The sequence below is a fragment of the Etheostoma cragini genome, chromosome 3, assembly GCF_013103735.1.
Source record: "Etheostoma cragini isolate CJK2018 chromosome 3, CSU_Ecrag_1.0, whole genome shotgun sequence".
Taxonomy (NCBI): Eukaryota; Metazoa; Chordata; class Actinopteri; order Perciformes; family Percidae; genus Etheostoma; species Etheostoma cragini.
Window position 1 is genome coordinate 2,825,386 of NC_048409.1, and position 18,208 is coordinate 2,843,593.

General features: G+C 39.0%; 2 protein-coding genes across 3 annotated transcripts; both read left to right on the forward strand.

Moving 5' to 3' along the window:
• Window positions 1-7,966: 7,966 nt before the first annotated feature.
• On the forward strand, window positions 7,967-14,969 carry tmprss5 (transmembrane serine protease 5). 2 transcript variants are annotated; one of them, XM_034867657.1, is made up of 13 exons: window positions 7,967-8,475; window positions 9,347-9,485; window positions 9,843-9,923; window positions 10,810-10,923; window positions 11,279-11,420; window positions 11,644-11,757; window positions 11,865-11,908; window positions 12,041-12,203; window positions 12,348-12,532; window positions 13,503-13,601; window positions 13,730-13,872; window positions 14,015-14,218; window positions 14,743-14,969. In XM_034867657.1, the coding sequence occupies exons 1-12, from the start codon at window positions 8,305-8,307 to the stop codon at window positions 14,180-14,182; spliced, it is 1,563 nt and encodes a 520-aa protein (XP_034723548.1). In that variant the 5' UTR covers window positions 7,967-8,304; the 3' UTR covers window positions 14,183-14,218; window positions 14,743-14,969. The 2 variants fall into 2 exon arrangements, with proteins under 2 accessions (XP_034723548.1, XP_034723549.1); XM_034867658.1 differs by having other exon boundaries at window positions 11,285-11,420.
• Window positions 14,970-15,052: 83 nt separating this feature from the next.
• Window positions 15,053-17,905, forward strand: pih1d2 (PIH1 domain containing 2). Its single transcript, XM_034867673.1, has 5 exons — window positions 15,053-15,520; window positions 16,763-16,889; window positions 16,980-17,201; window positions 17,338-17,612; window positions 17,765-17,905. Exons 1-5 carry the CDS (start codon window positions 15,341-15,343, stop codon window positions 17,903-17,905), a joined length of 945 nt encoding a protein of 314 aa, XP_034723564.1. The 5' UTR covers window positions 15,053-15,340.
• The last annotated feature ends 303 nt before the right edge of the window (window positions 17,906-18,208 follow it).

An 18,208-nucleotide genomic window follows, 5' to 3' on the forward strand; every position in this document is an offset into this window, starting at 1 on the left:
CTTTTTTTCAACGTACTAGACTATGACTTTTTTGACAAGCGCTGCGGAGGGTGTTCTGACTAGTCCACACAGCATTCGAGGATAGGGGAAAATGTGCTCTGGGTTATTCGCATTATTTTAAACTAATCACAATTGTCTTGCTCAAACAGAGCAAAGGGCCTCTGCAAAATAGCTTTGGGAAGGAACTTGTTGTGGTGGAGCATGTGTTTGTTCAAAGGTATTTTTATAGTCTAGCTAGCTGTCTTGATTTACCCTGAAGAGATCTGAGGAGTAAACTATAAACCTAATAATAATAATCGACCAAAGTTTAAATGGTCCAACGGCACCTGAACAATACCGGAAGTGGAATGTCGTTGATGTAGATTAATATTCCCTGACTCTCACCGGACTCCTGAGACTTTTGCCCCTGTACCCCAGCTCTCTCTCTTGATTTTACCCCCAACCTTTTCTGATCCCCCTCTCTTGCCCCCATTCCTTATAAAACTCCTGTGCAAAGGGCACTCCAAGGACTATCAACTGTACATTTCAAAGGGATGATACAAAAAGTGCATCATACATATCTGAAAAAGCACACACAACTGTCACATTATAGTGCAGTAATAGTAGAATGCCTTAATGCCTTTATTATAATTGCCAATTAAATATGTTGTGCATTTTTGAGAAGGTGAATGATTATTCCTTACATGCTTGCAAGCCTACACACCACATACAAATGGCCAAAAAAAAAAAAAAAAAAAAAGATAAAATGTAATGAAGAAGTGGCATTTATCACCTTGGGTCAAATTCTATTTACATTTCATGAATATATTATTGCAGGCCAATTAGGTATTACATACCCTCATTTACAGTATGTCAATTATGAATCCAGTTTTTGTCCTGTGAAGTGTTGTGATGATGTTGAGGTGGGTGTTGGATTCTGTGGAGTTCAGTTCAGATTCATTTATTTGTCGTTGTTCTTTGTGTACTTACAAACATAAAGAAAATGTAAATAAAAATATTCTCCACCAGTCACTTGCAGTGCAACAAGAAATGACGACAGCCATACAGAAGTATGCAAGAATACATACAGATACAGACTAAAATAAATAAAACTAGATAAAAAAAACATTTAAAAAGAGTTAAAACAGTCAACAGTACAGTGTGTTGAAGTACTATATTTCTGGTGCAGAAATACTATGTATAGATTCTGTATATATACATACATTGTATGAACAAACAATATACATTTTGTACATACGTAGATGGAAGGTTTTATAGAAAAGCATGAGTAACTTAGCTGTTCCCTCAGACAGCTATGCACATTCACACAAATTAATCTACAATTCTCCGTAATAGTGGTGGGATGGGCAAATCCCTTTTTGTATTTCCAAATCTGTTGAGCTTTATACTTTCCACAAAATGGCAGCAGCAGGTGTACTATTGGGGTTTGACATATTCCTTAGGTAGAGACTGGTCTAACTCATTTTTCCACCGCCTCTGTGGTCCTAATTCAACCTGAACATTTTACTTTTACAGCGCTGCTATAGTCCTGCCCATCATCTGGACAAAGACTATGTCGCTAATCCCTCTTAACGGTTTATTGGCTCCTGCCACAAACCTTCACAGTTGCAAGCTGTTTATAGAGTTTATGTGTCATCTGGGCGACTTGCAAACAGCTGGAGTCACTCCAGGCTCAATGGTGACCTCGGATGGCACTCTGCCAGAGCCACAGCTTGCCTGTGTTTTGTCCCAGATGTGTAAGGCGCTAAGACTGGGTACATCAGGTCTGCCACGGCTCCCTGCACAGCACAGTGAAAGTGAAACTTCTTATTTATTACAAATACTGCCAGCATTTACTGTACATTTTCTTGATGTCGGGTTTTTCTATTCACATAATGCCTTTGGGATTTAACAGGTTATCACGCTGCTGCAATTTGTTCCTTTAGTTTCCTTTTCTATGGCATTCATATTACCATAAAGTAGCCTCTGAGTACGCTGTAACTGTTTTATTGTGTAATCTATTTTCTAGCTATATTACTCCAACCCTATAAGCTAAATTCCAGCCTGCAGTTTTTACAGTTTCTTGTTACAAAGATCACACTCTCTTGTCTTCTATTTCTGTTGTTTCAGTTCAGTCAGTATTGCCACGCACAGGGATACTTTTTTGAAAACTACACTATAAGACTCTCACTATATAAGACATTGACTTCTTTTAGCTTAACAACAGTGTCAACATTATCAATATATGTTTAAATACTATTAGACAAAAAATCTTTAACATTGCTGATTCTCAAAAGGGTATTCTCAAAACATCTGGCAGGTCTTTGACACCTTCTTCTTTATACAGCAGCATAAGGCAGTGGTTTCCATCCTGCGGGCTTGGGACAAGGATTGTCTGAGGAGTTGCATGATGATTAAAAATATAAAATAATTTAGATTTCTGCTTCATACAATTATTTTCAGGTGAGTTTAACCTCCTCCGCTCTTTAAAATTCAGCCTTTGTTTTCGGTGCTCACAACTTAGACATATGAAACTGTGGAGAAGGTCCTTGCAAGTTGACTTGCTTTGTGTTGAAAGGTCACAAGCCAAAAGGTTTGGGAACCACTGACATAAGCATTAAGTGGTGTGAGATTAAAGGCGCCAGTCTCAAACTCTTGAACTTGTTGGCAGACATGATTCACTTCAGCCATCTTTAAAGTTACAGCTACTTGCGTCATCAGCGAGTTCAGCTGCCGATGAGAGCTCTTCTCAGATATGACAGCATATAAGCAAAGTGTTGACAACACAAGGACCCGTGGAGTGCTACATTAATGATGAGAAAGCCAGCAAATGTTAAAGAAAACATATAAAATACTGTATCAAATTTCAATTTCAGAAGAGACGCCGCTTAATTTCCTTTAATAAAACCAGTTATTGTTTCGCTTTTGTAAAATGTATCTATTATCTATAAAGTAATTTATTTAGTGATTTAATGACATACAGATTTGTAAATTCTGATGTAATCTCTTTGTATTACTTAATGAATTCACTATTCAAAATTTGCTTTATTGTTCAATTAATTCTTTAGTTTATTAGCAAGATATGCAAGATTGTACAGGTCATTACTTGAGAGCTTTACGGTAGAACTAGGGCATGTGTTGTTGTCCACTGAACTCACAACCAGAACAGATTGTGGTTTAGTGCCTTGCTCAAAGGTATTTACAGTGTCCACAGCAGTTGTTAAAAGTGTGGGAAAGGCTTTTAAGATTGCTTCAGTCCAGAAGCAACCTTCTCCTGGTTTCATTTCCTTACCAAAAAATTAATTTAGCTTTGAAGTGAATATGTTATTTTGACTCTGCAAACTACAATCACCTCTGTAACTCCTCCACCTCCAATCTCCACCCTGCCTTCAGTGCAAGGCCACGCTCAGTGGAGTAGCAGATTGAGTGGGAGCCAGTGTTAATGTAATCTCCTCTGTTTAATTAGAGTGAGCGTTGTGGGCAGCTAAACCAAACCACATTACCCACCATCTGGTGGGGAGCAGCTCTGCTCTTATACCCCCCCCCCCCCCCCCCCCCCCCCCCCCCCCCCCCCCCCCCCCCCCCCCCCCCCCCCCCCCCCCCCCCCCCCCCCCGCCCCGCGCTATCATTAGCCTCTACAAGACAAGACACAAACACATACATGACAGCTATTTATTCATCCTGCCACTTTCAATACAGACACAACTGCATACCATTTAGCGGCTATGATAAGGCAACACTCATGCTTAGACCTGTCATGAATGTATTGTTGTGTAATTATAACATGCTGCACACGGAAACTTCCAAATTAAAATAGTTGTCAAAGCCTATAACAGTCACAATCTGTCCGACACAGCTACTTTTTCTCAGACATTTCTGCTCCCCTTCTTAACTAAGTGGGTCCTCCAGCAGTGACTTTCAACATATTGAAGAAGAAGGAAAATGTCTACATGAGCAACTCAACGTCTAGCCATAATTTTGATGAACATGGTTTTTGGTGAATATTCACACTAAAATAAATCCAGCAGTTGACTGTTTACATTTGTAATATATCATATTACATATCTGTGCTCATCATCATTTGTACATTGTTTGTGCTGGTGTTATTGTTAAATACATTGTGAATTTCTAAAATTGTATGATGTGTTTGTTGAGTTATTATTACACTATTACATTATTACATTTTTAATGCTTTTTCTGACCTTTTCAAATGCCCCAAAAAATAACCCATTAATACAAAAAAGACTAAAAATAATAAACTAAAACTAAGCATTTCAAAAAATAAAAAATAAAAGAGCAAACGCACTTTTTAAAACTAAACTGAATTTGAAAACAAAAAGTCAAAAGGAAATAAAAATAAAAACTTATGAAAAATGCTGAATTATAACAACCTTGGTTAGGTACTGCCAATTTGTTTTGTGTCTCATGGTCATATAAAATTGTGACAGAATTCTAAGCAAAAAAATCGTGATTGGTATATTTCCCTGAATCGTGCAGGCCTAACCTAGACTTGGCTGCATTGTTATCCCGAGGACATCCTACATGGAGTCTTCCAGTGTACCACAAGAGGGCAGTATGCTACCACAGAGAAGCCAGAGCTCAGTGGCAGCCAGCAGAGCAAGTCAATTATTGAAGCACAGAGGTGTGTGTGTGGATTGAAGGGGGGCATAGATTAGTGGTCTCTATCCTGCATCATGACCTGGCAGCTTACAGTGGGCTTCCCTTCTTGAACAAATGATTCACTGCACAAATGCAGAGCCAACAACCTCAGCCAATGGTTTGGCAAAGTTAAAGGTCAATTCAGTAATTCTTGACCCTATACATCTGAGGTAGAGTATATTTCGTTGATCAAAATAAGCCTTTCACCCACAGCTGTATGGTTTGGACATGTCAGACACTGAAGGATTCAATCTGAACACACAATGGCATGATACAAATTCTCTGAGGATATCATAAGCATATTAAATTACATCACATAACAATGTTCATGGCAAATAAACATCCATAAATCCATTCAGAAATCTTAGAAAAAAGATGTTGTCATAGTTCCAGAACTTGCCTGAGAATAACCTCGTTTTTAAGTTTTCTTCAGTGTCAAAGTATTCCAGTGATAGTTGTTTTTACATCCATGGATTCAATGCAAACAGGAGCTACAAATTGCTAATTCTGCATATTTTTAATTGTGCTAATTTGCCAAAAAAGTAACAAATTAAGTATTTCAAAAGAATTTATATCGCCCAAAGCATCATGTGGAGCACACCCCTGAGCTAAAGCATCTTCAACCAGGGAGTTTTATCCCGTACAAAGTAGCTGTTTGTTTACCAATTACAATTCTGCAATTCCAACTAAAATCTTTCAGTGAAACAATTTTTATTTTTTGTAAAATAAAGAGCTACTGTATTTATTGCTCGGTTTACAATCATTACTGATGCTATGTAACAGCATCACAACACATTAGCAACTTCAATTCATCACTTTCATCACTATTTTATTAGATCCATCAATTGTTTCTGACCATTTTCAGCTTTTTACTTTAAATGTTGATGATGGCTGAACCTTTTAACAATATTCATTGGAATATATATTTTTTGAATTATAACAGTGTTAAAGCAATAGTTCAACATCTAGGGTTATAGGCTTATTTCCTTTATTACAGAGAGTAAGTTAATCAGTGTGTTAAATATGAAGCTGCTCACCCTCAAAATAAACCCATACAAACACAAATTTGTCATTTACACTTGTGTTAATGTACGGACTAAACAAAGGAGATTTAACATGTTAATTAGTGAGCTTCAGAGGTGTTCAATTGGATGTTGTTTCATGTGAATGGACAGAGCCAGGTTAGCCATTGAGCCAAATATATTCAAACCATCAAATATGAGACTGGTATCAATCTTATACAACAAAAAAGTGAAATTATTTCCCAAAATGTCAAACTATTCCTTCAAATAAGATTTAGTTTAAAATCCATCCACATGTACACATTTGAAACATGACGGCTGGTGTTGAGGTGTACTTGAACTTGTGCGTTAGGGCTGGGGTCCTATTTTAGACTACAAAACGTCTTGTCCCTGTGTCAAGTTTCTGTTTTTATGTTTTTTGTTTTCTGTTAGCTTTCTATTTCCTGTTTTATTTTGCACTTTTCTGTTCTCCCTAGTTGTTCTTGTTGTATATATTTTCCCGCATGTGTAATTACCTGTCCCTGCCCTAATGTGTTGTACCTGCGTCTCATTGTCTCCCCTGTCATGTGTTTTTAAGTTCTGTCTTCCCTTTCTCCAGTGTGAGTTTGTCTGTTTCCCGTGTGTCCAGCTTTTGAGCGGTTTTCCCTGTGTTCCTGTATTCCTGACTTTTTGACTACCTTGGATTTCGACCCCTGACTATTTCCCGGATTTTCCCTCTGCCTGTTGATTCTGGACGCCGAGTTTACTTACTTTCTGAATAAACCATTGTATTTTACCTTTTCTGAGTCGTGTATTCTCTGTGTGCGTGATACATTTGGATTGTGCTCCCTGTGCCCTGCTACTTTGGAAACTCCAACCCTTAATGGGCGCCTCTGCCGAGAGGTCACAGCATGAATGTAATAAGCATTAAAGACACAACACTCCTAACAGCCCACACACATAAATGAGTTTGTTTTAAATGGCTTTGTGGGCCTGGACTTGGTCAAAAGGCTGTTAAGGCAAACACTGAAAAACCTTAAAAATAAGCTTTCCTCTGTTTTGCTCAGTTAGAAGCTACTGTGGGATTTCTGAACGGGGACTGTGAGACCGCATCTGATGTTCAAGGTTTGGACACTGAGAGAGGCACGCATACTAATGGCTGAGATACAAGTGGGGCTGATCAAATCTCACTACACCAAACAGTGAGAGTGCTTCCCCCTCTGAGCAGAGAAATAGATGCAGATCCAAACTGGACTCCAGCCAGCCGTTTCACAGTGGACTGTGGTACCTGAATTAATGAATGAATAAAGCCCACACTAGGGCATCTGTGACAGACAGACTGTTGTTGTCGTTGTTGGAGGTATTTACTCATGAAATTTAAATTTATGATCAAAGGTCATCTCTTGTGTCAGTGTTTTGCGTCAGATACTCATTTAGATGTTTACTTAATAGTTTACTGGCCAAGATTGTTTTTTGGTTGCTCCAGCTGTGTATGTGAATTCAACTTTCTCAATTAATAATCTGCAGATTATTATATACGGTAGATTATTCATTTACAAAAATGGATTAAAATGTCTTTATTCCATGTTAAATGATTTCTAACAAAGTGAATGGCAGCTCTGTAAATCACTTCACCAGAAGAGGGAGACATCAAATCTTGTGAAAATGGCCAAATAGCAGCTATGTTCGTCTTGCTTCTCTGTAGTGCCTCTGCAGGAGAAGAATTAAGGGCAGTGCTAATATTATCAAACATTATTAACCACCAACCAATCACAACCCTACTGATATGAGTTTCAGCTGTTGCTTCATCACATGCTATTCACACCACTGCTGCAATGCTCATTACTCCGCGTTTGATTTCCAAATAACTCCATTTGACACCTGTTAGATGAGCCAAATAGATCTGAGCCATTTCTTGGATTTGGCCTCCAAAGTCGGACGAGGAGGAATTTTCTTTCTGGCAGTTGTTCCTGTCACCTGGACTCTGACTTATCCCTCACCACACATATGAAATGAGAGATACATAAACAACCTTTGTATCAAATTAGTCATTTCGTTTCAATAAAACAATGATTTCATCTGAGGTGACACAAAAAGTCCGGCTTTGAACTGCCTCAAAAGATCTTCTCACCATTTTCAAAGAGCACATCTCAGTTTTTAATTATTCTTAGAATTAATTATCCCTTATTGAAGCCACTCAAGCCACCTTTTCTACTGTACTCAAAACAAAGATGGTATTTGAAATACTGAAAATATATTGATATAGACAGTCTGACTGTGAGCTGGTTAACAGGGTGAGGAGAGAAGAGAAAGTCTCATCTGTCAGCGGGCAGACAGAACAGACTTCATTTTGTTCCTGAGTGTTGAGAGACGATAGCTTTGGATTCCAAATGAAGGGGATTGACATGATATGAGACTTTTCAACAATCTGCAATAACGACCTTTTCTCAGAACATATAAACTGTCAGGTAATAACATGACTCAGGTGGAAATGGGCAATCTTTTGGCACAGGTAAAAAGTGTTACCTAGCAACACCCGGTGTCCTATCAATAGTCAGCTTGGAGGTATCTCTGGAGATGCTCCCCCCTACAAAGACCTGGTTCAGTTTGCTTCAACAGGCCCCATGACCCCCCTGGACAAACAACAGCCTCATTCTCTGCACCAATGCTGACCTCATTGTCTCTTTGTGAAGGGAAAGTCCAGAGTTGCATTCTGTTAAATGGCAAATGGTGCATCAACTGCGAGCGGGACGGACCTTTCTACCTCCAGCACAGGCCTACAGATGAGCCCGGACACCGCTGCTTTATCCTCAGGACTGTACGCGAGGAAAACATGGTAAGAAAGGGAGACTAAATATTCACTACATCCTCCATCTGTCTAATGTATGCAATGCCAAGTCAACAACATGTTTCTCACATTGTCACCTGCATCATCATAACATACAGAAACAGCTGTTGTTTACAGATGTAGCGTTCATTTCAAACTTTCTGTCACTTTACTTGTGTTTTTTTCTTTATAATTCACATGCATCTTAATATGACCTATGATGCACAACTGTACTTAGTTTCTAAAGTGCCTCTTGAACTATATGCAACTCATTCTAATTCCAAATCTAAAATTACATGTTTAGCTACACTCAAGTGCTACAGTGAGCAGATGGTGTAGTATTTATTTAGATGGATTTCCTACTGTAATTGTATCATATCAAGTCAGCATCTCATATCTATGGAGGGCTTCATTAGATTGACTGTAATACCCTCAATATGTTGCTTATAGAAACAGCTGCTCCTCGGAGAGTAAGCACAACAAAAACACACACACTCCAAAGTGATTAAACATTTGTGAAATAAAGTACGGGAAATGTTTGAACCTCAAATGGAAAATTGTTTTACAATACGTAGAACGTACACGCCAATGCTTCAACTTTCTCATTATACCTTGCAAGCTGAGGAGATTTATGACAGAAACACACCTGTGCACATCTATATCTCTGACTCCATACATCTGGTCTGGTAGTAGTAGTTAAGCACTAGGAATATAGTGCTCCTAGTTAAATCTGACAGAGCCTGACAGGTGCACTGTTGTTATGTAGCAGATGGTCAACAGGTTGTTGTTTTTTTGTTGCAAATAAGCAAACTTGCCAAAATTCTAACAAATAGAAACAAGCTTTAAATGAGGTCTGACGTGCTAACTCTACTTCTTATAGAGTCCTGATGGAGAGACATTATCAGTGATTGAGAACCCGGCAGCTGTCAGTCACTCTTTTCATTCAGATAAAACAGCAGAAGTCGCGGAGACCAATGGAGTGCAGGGTTGGTTAAAAGGGATTCACTCCACGACTCACGGTAAGCTCCAGTCGTGCACCACCACCATCCGCTGGGCATCAGACTACATGAGCAATCCTCCGTCAACAGAGCAGAAAACAACAAAAGTCGTTAGAACATGCTAACCTAAACATAAAGAACAAGCCTAATTAAGACGTTGCCCTGAATCAAACCACCTACTGTTCAGTAATGAGCAAAGCAGGGCTTTTTTATATATAAATGTCACAGTATGGATTTCCATTATGTTGTGCGTGTACAGAACGTAGCTTAATACTGTCTGCCTCTGTACTATATGTGCAACAGTTGACATTTAATTATTCTTCTCAGCTCATATCTGGGATCAGGGCGCATTAACTCCAGTCTTAATTGTTGCTTTAGCTCACAGGCTGGTGAGGCTACTGGCAGTGGTGTGTGCAGTTGGACTTCTGGGAGGCTTAGCTGTAGGTGTCTGGTTTCTAGGTGAGTCATTGTGTTGAAATAGAATCAGTAAATTAGCTTAACTGTAACCAGGAGCTGTTGAGACATGCAACCTGTCTCGCTTCATCTACTCAAGCTTCTGTATATTTTAAGGTCATAGCCGAGCCTGACAGATACTGGAGTTTTGACGGCAATATAATCAGCATGTGAAAATGTGAAAATTCCAAAATGTGATATTGGGCTGAAACTAGGGCTGGGCGACATGGAGAAAATCAAATATTTTTGACCAAATACGATAACGATATTGTAGTGTTCACTATTGGTGCTTTCACAAAATATTTACACAATGAGATTTTTGATAAATAATCATCAGTAATGTGGATATAATGACTAAGTGGGTAAAGGCAATAATAGAACAGTATGGTATGTTCAGAAAATGACATCACTTTACTGTAACTGTTAGCCTTCAAAACCAAGAAAAGACAACACTTATGCCATATTACGGTATCCAAAATCTAAGATGATATCTAGTCTCATAAGTCGATATCGATGTAATAGCAACATATTGCCCAGCTCTAGCTGCAACTAACAATTATTGTCATTTTTGATTGCTTGTTTATCCAATCAACAGTCCAAAACAGAAAAGATATATAATATATCTTCATTTACAACAATGGAAAGCAGCACATTCTCCTATAATATATATAATATAAAATGATATTGAGTATTGTTTTAGTGAGATGTTTTTTTCTATTAAGCTGAACTCCTATATATGGATATATTTCCTGAAATCCTTTTTGCCATGTAAATGTTTCTTTTTGCTCTAGACAGACTGTTCTGGGTACTTCAGAAAGTCTGGTAACATTTAGTAGAAATAAACATATGGTTGATTAAAAGGCTGATCCAGTACATCTTTATCTACATACAGTTAAACTTCTGCTGAGACCTTCCGTTTCCCAAAGTCCAGTGGGACTTGGGGACACAAAGGAGACGCCTTTCTGCAATGTGACAGAAGACATTCCCATCTCTGACCCCAGAAAAGGTCTGTGTTTTGTCCTTTTTTTTTATCCATTTGTTGGAAAGCAGGCATTTGTTTCACTGATTTAATTAACAAACATTGTTATGCGACTTATCCTACTGGGTTATGGTTCACCTTGGTGTTTTTTGGTTGAACAGTAACAAAATTAGCATTCCAAAGCTGCTTCTTGTTGCCTTTTGTTCACTCTTGAGAGATGCCAATTGAGTGACAGGACAACACCACACATAATGATCTGTTTGTATTGACTACATTGGCATAGATGCTTGTGTTTTTCCTAATCATTTCCCACTTACAGAAGATGCTCTTTTCATTACTGTTGACTGAGAGCTTGTCTCTGGAGAGATTTTCAATCAATCAGGTTCAGTGTTTTACAGGATCAGCCCAGACAACTCCCTCCTGGAGATCCAGCTGGGGAAGCTGCCCACCTGGCTACCAGTGTGCTATGAGAGGTGGAACTCTTCACTGGGAACGCTGGTCTGCAGACAGCTTGGTTATCTGAGGTTTGCACTCCTGACAGGATAACACCACCTCAACTCTAGACACTGATTGAAACTGGAGCGCCCACTCACTTACTTAGTTTTGTCTTAGCCTGCTTTGCTAAGGTTGAAAGCTTTTCTTATTTATGATTTTCTAATACCTTATTTGCATTCTTTTATCACATGTAATCCGTTTGAATTATCTTAAAACTTACTCCCACCTATTTTGCATATGTTCTCTTACCAGACTGACCAAGCATAAAGGAGTGAAACTAACGGATATTGGGCCAAACCATACTGACGGCTTTATACAAATTACCTCAGAACACAAGAGCAATCTGGAAAATATGTGGCAATTCAGGTAAGGCCATTTATCCGAGGACATCCTACTCGTAATGACGCAGAGAAAATTGTGGCTCCAAACACATTAATTATTCATAATTAATTACACAATTTATTTCCATTTAGGGGGAACTGTATCACAGGGAAGGTTATTGCTTTGCAATGTTTTGGTGAGCAAATTAAGCTTAACTTTTTGTTTGACTTTGCATCTAACACCATGGCCTATAGTTTCTTAATAAGAATTCACAAGAGTGAATGATGCAGCAGTCCACCGCTTTTTTGATGAATGAATCTCTGTGTAGAGTGTGGGACACGAGCGAAGCTGCCCAGGATAATCGGGGGGGTCGAGGCCACGCCGGGCAGGTGGCCTTGGCAGGTCAGCCTCTACTACAGCAACCGTCACACCTGCGGAGGCTCTATCATCACCAGTCAATGGGTAGTCACAGCTGCGCATTGTGTTCACAAGTAAGACAGCTGACCTTACCAGCACTAAAAGGTCCGGGACAACAAAATCAAAGTAGAATAATCGGACATTAACAGCTGCACAAAACCAGGCATATTCTCTCTTATCAGTATCTGCCTCCTCTTTTCTCACCCCTCAAATGTCAGCTACAGGCAACCTCAGGTATCCAGCTGGGTGGTCTACGCCGGTATTGTCACCCGCACCTCAGCTAAAATGGCTCAGCACACAGGTTACGCTGTGGAGAAGATCATTTACAACAAGAACTATAACCACAGGAGCCACGACAGTGATATAGCCCTGATGAAACTGCGGACCCCGCTGAACTTCTCAGGTTAGTCTGGGAGGTTCTTTGTTAGGTTTTAACACAACACAGAAGTTAGCACTTAAAAAACACAACAAAATGCCAATACTATGGTCTCAGTTCACTGTTTTATGTTTCAGCAAACAAGCCTCCATCAGACCACCACAAACTTGGTATCTTCCCTATTTTTTTTAGAGGAAGAACAAGCAATGGTCTAACTTCTGTCACCATAATGAACAATAATATACACTTGTAATCAACCGGATACAAACAAATGTTGCACCACAACAGTACATTCCTCTCTGTAACCACAATATTTCAAACGTGGGCATACAACCTCAACATGTTTAGAGTAATCATTTGTGTCAAGAAAATCCAATTACCGTTTTTAAAAACATTTCTAAATTGTATTTATGCTTTGTCCTTCATTGAAAAAAATCAGTCAGTAAAGTATCCATGAATACTTTTAATATATTTTTTTATTTCAAAACGTTTAACTACTGCACGCAAGATGTCCTCTTCTTCACTGAAAAGTCGATGTGCACTGGCGGTTTCAACTTTTCACATCCCATTTCTGTAAACTGCATATTGGACCACGGACCGGCTTCCGTGTCATAAAATCCTGCTCGTTCGTACATGTTTTAAACCGAGTTTTAGGTGAGCACAGAGAAACATTTCCACCTCAGCAGATAAATGTGAAAACAGCCTTCTAGTGTCAAACTAGGCACATTCCTCAATCTGGACAACCAAGTGAAGTAACAATAAACAAAACACATTTTTGAGTGAACATATCCACAGTACAAGGTAAACTTGAGGAAGCCCATAACAAGACAAAATTACGACAGGAGGAAAACATGATCTATGTGTACGTTTCTCTAACAGCGTGGACAAAAAGGCTTACTACTAATAAATAAATGATCTGATGGGAAAAATTGCACTATAACCAAGTTATCATGTTCCAACCTGTCAGAATTTGTATGTACATTTCCCCTTTAAATAGATACAATTAGGCCCGTCTGCTTGCCTCAGTACGACTATGATCTTCCAGGAGGTACACAGTGCTGGATCTCTGGATGGGGATACACACAGGCTGATGGTGGTAAGACCCTGTACCCTGCTGTACTGCTCTCAAACTAATTTACATCTACTGCAGGTCTAATTCACACATGATGACAGTGTGCCAAATGTATTCACAGAGCAGCATTAAATGTGTGTTTTCTTGCTCAGTGCATTCACCTGACACCCTGAAAGAGGCGCCAGTTCCCATAATAAGCACAAAGAAGTGTAACAGCTCCTGCATGTACAATGGAGAGATCACGCCACGGATGCTTTGTGCCGGATACACAGAGGGAAAAGTGGATGCCTGTCAGGTCAGATCTGACTTCTGAACACTATCTTGCAGAGGCGTTTTAAAGATTCATCCTCCCTTGTGTGATTTGTTTATGGTGAAACACTGGGATAATGAAGGCTGGCTGAGTCTATATTGAACAGTGTTTGTGTCTATCTCACCAGGGGGACAGTGGGGGTCCTTTGGTTTGCCAGGATGAAAATGTGTGGAGGCTGGTGGGGGTCGTCAGCTGGGGAACAGGCTGTGCTGAGCCCAACCATCCTGGAGTTTACACCAAAGTGGCTGAATTCTTGGGATGGATCTACGACATGATTGAAACAGAGTTTTCTTAGAAATTCTGGGGTACAAAGTATTCCTACAGTACAGAGGTACCGTGCTTTATTTGTATATTTCCATTTTAAGCTACTTTATACTTCTACTCCAGAACATTTCAGGAGGAAAATGTTGTAAAAAATATATATATTTTACTCCATTACACTTACACTCCGTAGATGAAGATACTACCAATAACAAATTTATGATCATCTTATGAAATATGATGCAGTAGGGTGGAGTACTTAACACAGTATGTGAAGTACTTCAAATCAGCTTTGCCTTGTCTAACATTAAAGTGCTGATTGCAAAGTAATAATAAAGACAATCACCTCCAGGTTTATTTTGCTGATGAATTCATTTAACTTTTGAATGCTGGATTTGTAATTATAATGGAGTATTTTACATTGCTACTTCACTGCAGAAATATCGGAGAGACCTGGTCAATTTCATACACAGCCATTATCATGATTTTTATATGATCAGCGACAGGAAGGGATTGCAAGGAAACTGTAGAATACAATAGAATTTAAGTACAGTGTTTACACTGCTTGCTAATAAGGACTGTTTCTCTTTGCAGAATTACTTACGAGGGCTCATGATGCACAACAAGCAGCGGAAGTTACTGAGCTACTGAGGGTGCTATGTTACTGATATTACGGTTTCAGGCATTTGAAAATCCTATTTGATATTTTTATTTTAAATGTCCGTTATAACATGTACACATAATGACAGACTGGAGACATCAAATTGCATTTCTATGTTATATTTGTCATGTATTGAACATAAATTATGGCTCTTCTAAAACTGTGTCCGGTGTGATTATTGAGCTGCAGCTCTGCCTCTAACCGCCAGGTGGCTTCCGTGTAACGAGTCTTCTCATTTGGTTTCCCTAGCAACTGACAACATTAGCTAAGTGAGCGTTGATTTGTTTTACGTTAGTTGTTACTTTGACAGAAATTAACTACCTTAGTTTGTTATTTAGCGTTATGTTCTAGCTATATTTAGAGCCTCTTTCAATAGCACAATTAATTTGTAATACTGTAGACAAGCTGTTTTTTTTAACATCAGCGTTTCTAGTTAACTTCGTGTTTTCTTTTCAGACAGCTAACGCTAGCATAACTAACGTCAGTTGCTAGTTAGCGTTAACGTCTCCAAAATAAGACAGTCACCTTAAGATGTCCTCCATTGGCAGTACAGCGGATGTTTTACAGAAAGTCAACCAGTTTTGGTCCATCCTGGATGATCTTTCTCAAAATGACCCCACAGCCTACCGCAAGTTGATTGAGAAACAGTTGAAGGAAGCTGGATTCAGCGAACCCCCTGAACTCGACTCCTGTTTGCGCACCGAAATAGTGGTAAGTGACGTCGGTGGCAGGAGCATATCCCTCAAGTTGTCTTGGGGTCAAATTTGTCAGCTCAGAAATATGGGAGGTTGAAAATGTTTAACAATGCGACAAAACATTGGGGGGGGAAGCATACAAAATATTGGAAAAAGTGACAAAAACTACGAAAAAAAACACTGGAAGCAAGCAAAAAACTTTGGAAAAAACGGCTAAAATGTCGAAAAAGTTTGGTGCAGCTGTTTTTTCATGTTGTGGGAAAGACAACACAAGGGTTAAACATAAGTTGTCACTGAAAACGTTTTTTAAATTACTTAAGAAGCTAAAAATATTCTCCCGTTGTATTTGGGAAGTGTCACAAATTCTAAAAACGTTTGCTCCTTAAAAATACAATTAAGGTTACGGCAGCGTTGATAATAAAAAAAGAAATCTCTGGTAGGTTAGCTAGCTATAGCTAACATAATTTTATATAACACTGAGCACCTGATGAAATGCATTATTACTGCCGGTAAGTTATACTTTTTTATTAGGCTTAGTGAATTTGTCCTCTGTGAAAAAGGTCTATCAGGTTGATTTAAGTACTATTAAAAACTATTAAAGAGTCTTTTTTTCAGTCAACATATGGGGGCACACACAAGGTAAAGCTATTTTTTTAAGAATAACACAAGAGAAATGTATTGGTATGAAACATATTGCAGATTCTAGGAGTTGTAGCTATATCAGATTATAATCTAATGTATAAACTACTACATTTAAAAAAATCTAATGTGTTTAACTATGAAGCCTTTTGAAAAAAGAATACAAATTAAATTAAAATTAAATGAAATAAAAACAATATCTTGCTAATTTAAATTAGAAAACTTTTCACAGTGCCACCTGGCAGAGTGCCATGGACGCCACTCAACTGTAGATTCATTTAATTTTTGATTAATCTACATATCATTTTTGCAAGCAAATAGTGGATGCCCATCACAAGCTCCCACAGCCTATTGTAACATCTTCAGATGTCTTGTTCTGTCCAACCAAGTATAACACCCAGAAATATTCAATGTACTACCACAGAGGAGTAAGAAAACCAAAACATATTCACTTGAAACCAGTATTTGCCTTTCCGCTCAAAATTTTGGATAATTTCATTTACAAATCATTTCACCTGTACCGGCGACTATCCCTTAATACAAAAGCTGCAACACGTGTGCATTTAAAGTTTAAAGAAAGAGTGTGTTTTGACAAACAGTATTTCTGTGTCCTCAACAGGAGCCCAAGAAAGGGTCACTGTATATCAACATATGCAGCTGGAAACTTGTGCCTGCACCTCAGGATCCCAGCGTGCCTTTACCTCTGTGTGGAGGAAAACTGGAAACAGACACAAATGAAGGTCAAGGTAAAATACAAAGCTGTGCTGCATCACAGGCTAGAGAACTGTTACATGATGTAAACAAGAAAAACAATAAATTGTGTTTTTCCTTTGCAGGTTGGTACACTGTGTTGGATGTGGCATTCAACCCTGCAGTGCTACAGGAAAGTAAGAAAAAAAAAACAGAATTGTATATGCTGGCCCTGAGCTTTGCCCAGCAGCATCATGGGATGAGGTTAACCCAGCAGTACACGGTCATCAGCTGCAGCCCAAAAAGTAGCCCAGATGACTTGCACCGCCGGCTTGGGTTTCGGCAACCCTCCAGACAACCAGACACAGGTAGAGCAATTAGTCCTATACCCAAATAAGCTGCTACAAGCTCTTAATGCCGGAGCTATTTTTTTTTGCGGCTGCAGGTGTATCATCTTTCACCTTCAACTATAGTTTCTAATAATCATCGTGTTCCTTTTAACAGCCAGTCAGACCCCAGCTGCTTTTCTGCAGAAGATCTTCTCTCTACGCTCTGAGAAACAACACAAGGACCCAGCAGCACAAATTATCTGCAGAAGTTCAGAGAACAAAAAGAAGGATTTGATCCAGGTCATCTCCAGTAAATCTGTGCAGCCTCAGAAGCCAGAGTACAAACTCGAGGTGAAGACTGATAACAAAGGAGTAGCTCGCAGTATGGAGCTGACAGTGGAGCTGCCAAAGGTTTGCTCCATGTCAGAGTGCCAGCTGAGAATCTCCAAGGTTAGTGGTTACACACTCCCTTGAACAGTTATAATCAAACATTTTACAATCCAATGTGTATCAGTGCATAGTTGGATGTCATAAAAAATACATACTACCACTTTTCACATTTGTGAGTCAAACAGTGTGCGGAATGTATTTTTTCTCCACAGGAAGACGTCTTACTGGAAGTGGAGGATATCTACTATTTGCTTTTAGAATTCCCCCAAACTGTGATTGAAGACACTGCATCTGCCATTTTTAACAAGAAGAAACAAATACTTACTTTGAAAGTGGATGTGGCTATACTATGAAACGGTGTATGTGTGTGTGTACCCCTCGGTCCTCTGGCTGTCAAAAGTGTGTAGTCGGTCCACGAGACTGGACATGCCCTGCTCCAGCATGTCCAGGGTGATGATACCATTTGCCTTCATGAAAAAACTGTGAAGCTAAAAGTGAATTCTGGAACTGAGAATCCTCAAAGTACATAACCAAAATAAACGAAATAAGTATTGTGAACACATTATACTACGGAAGGACTCAGGCTCTGCATCAAAACTTCAGCTAACAAACATTAAACAGCTCCCCTGATCTGCTCCCAAATACAAAATTATGTT

Bases quoted from the DNA above. Each gene is read 5' to 3' on its own strand.
- tmprss5 (XM_034867657.1), top strand. From the start codon at position 8,305: ATGCTGACCTCATTGTCTCTTTGTGAAGGGAAAGTCCAGAGTTGCATT. The intron at 11,758-11,864 runs GTAAGGCCATTT...ATTTCCATTTAG, and splicing joins GAAAATATGTGGCAATTCAG to GGGGAACTGTATCACAGGGA. The intron at 13,873-14,014 runs GTCAGATCTGAC...CTATCTCACCAG, and splicing joins GAAAAGTGGATGCCTGTCAG to GGGGACAGTGGGGGTCCTTT.
- pih1d2 (XM_034867673.1), top strand. From the start codon at position 15,341: ATGTCCTCCATTGGCAGTACAGCGGATGTTTTACAGAAAGTCAACCAG. The intron at 16,890-16,979 runs GTAAAATACAAA...TTTCCTTTGCAG, and splicing joins AGACACAAATGAAGGTCAAG to GTTGGTACACTGTGTTGGAT. The intron at 17,613-17,764 runs GTTAGTGGTTAC...TTTTCTCCACAG, and splicing joins GCCAGCTGAGAATCTCCAAG to GAAGACGTCTTACTGGAAGT.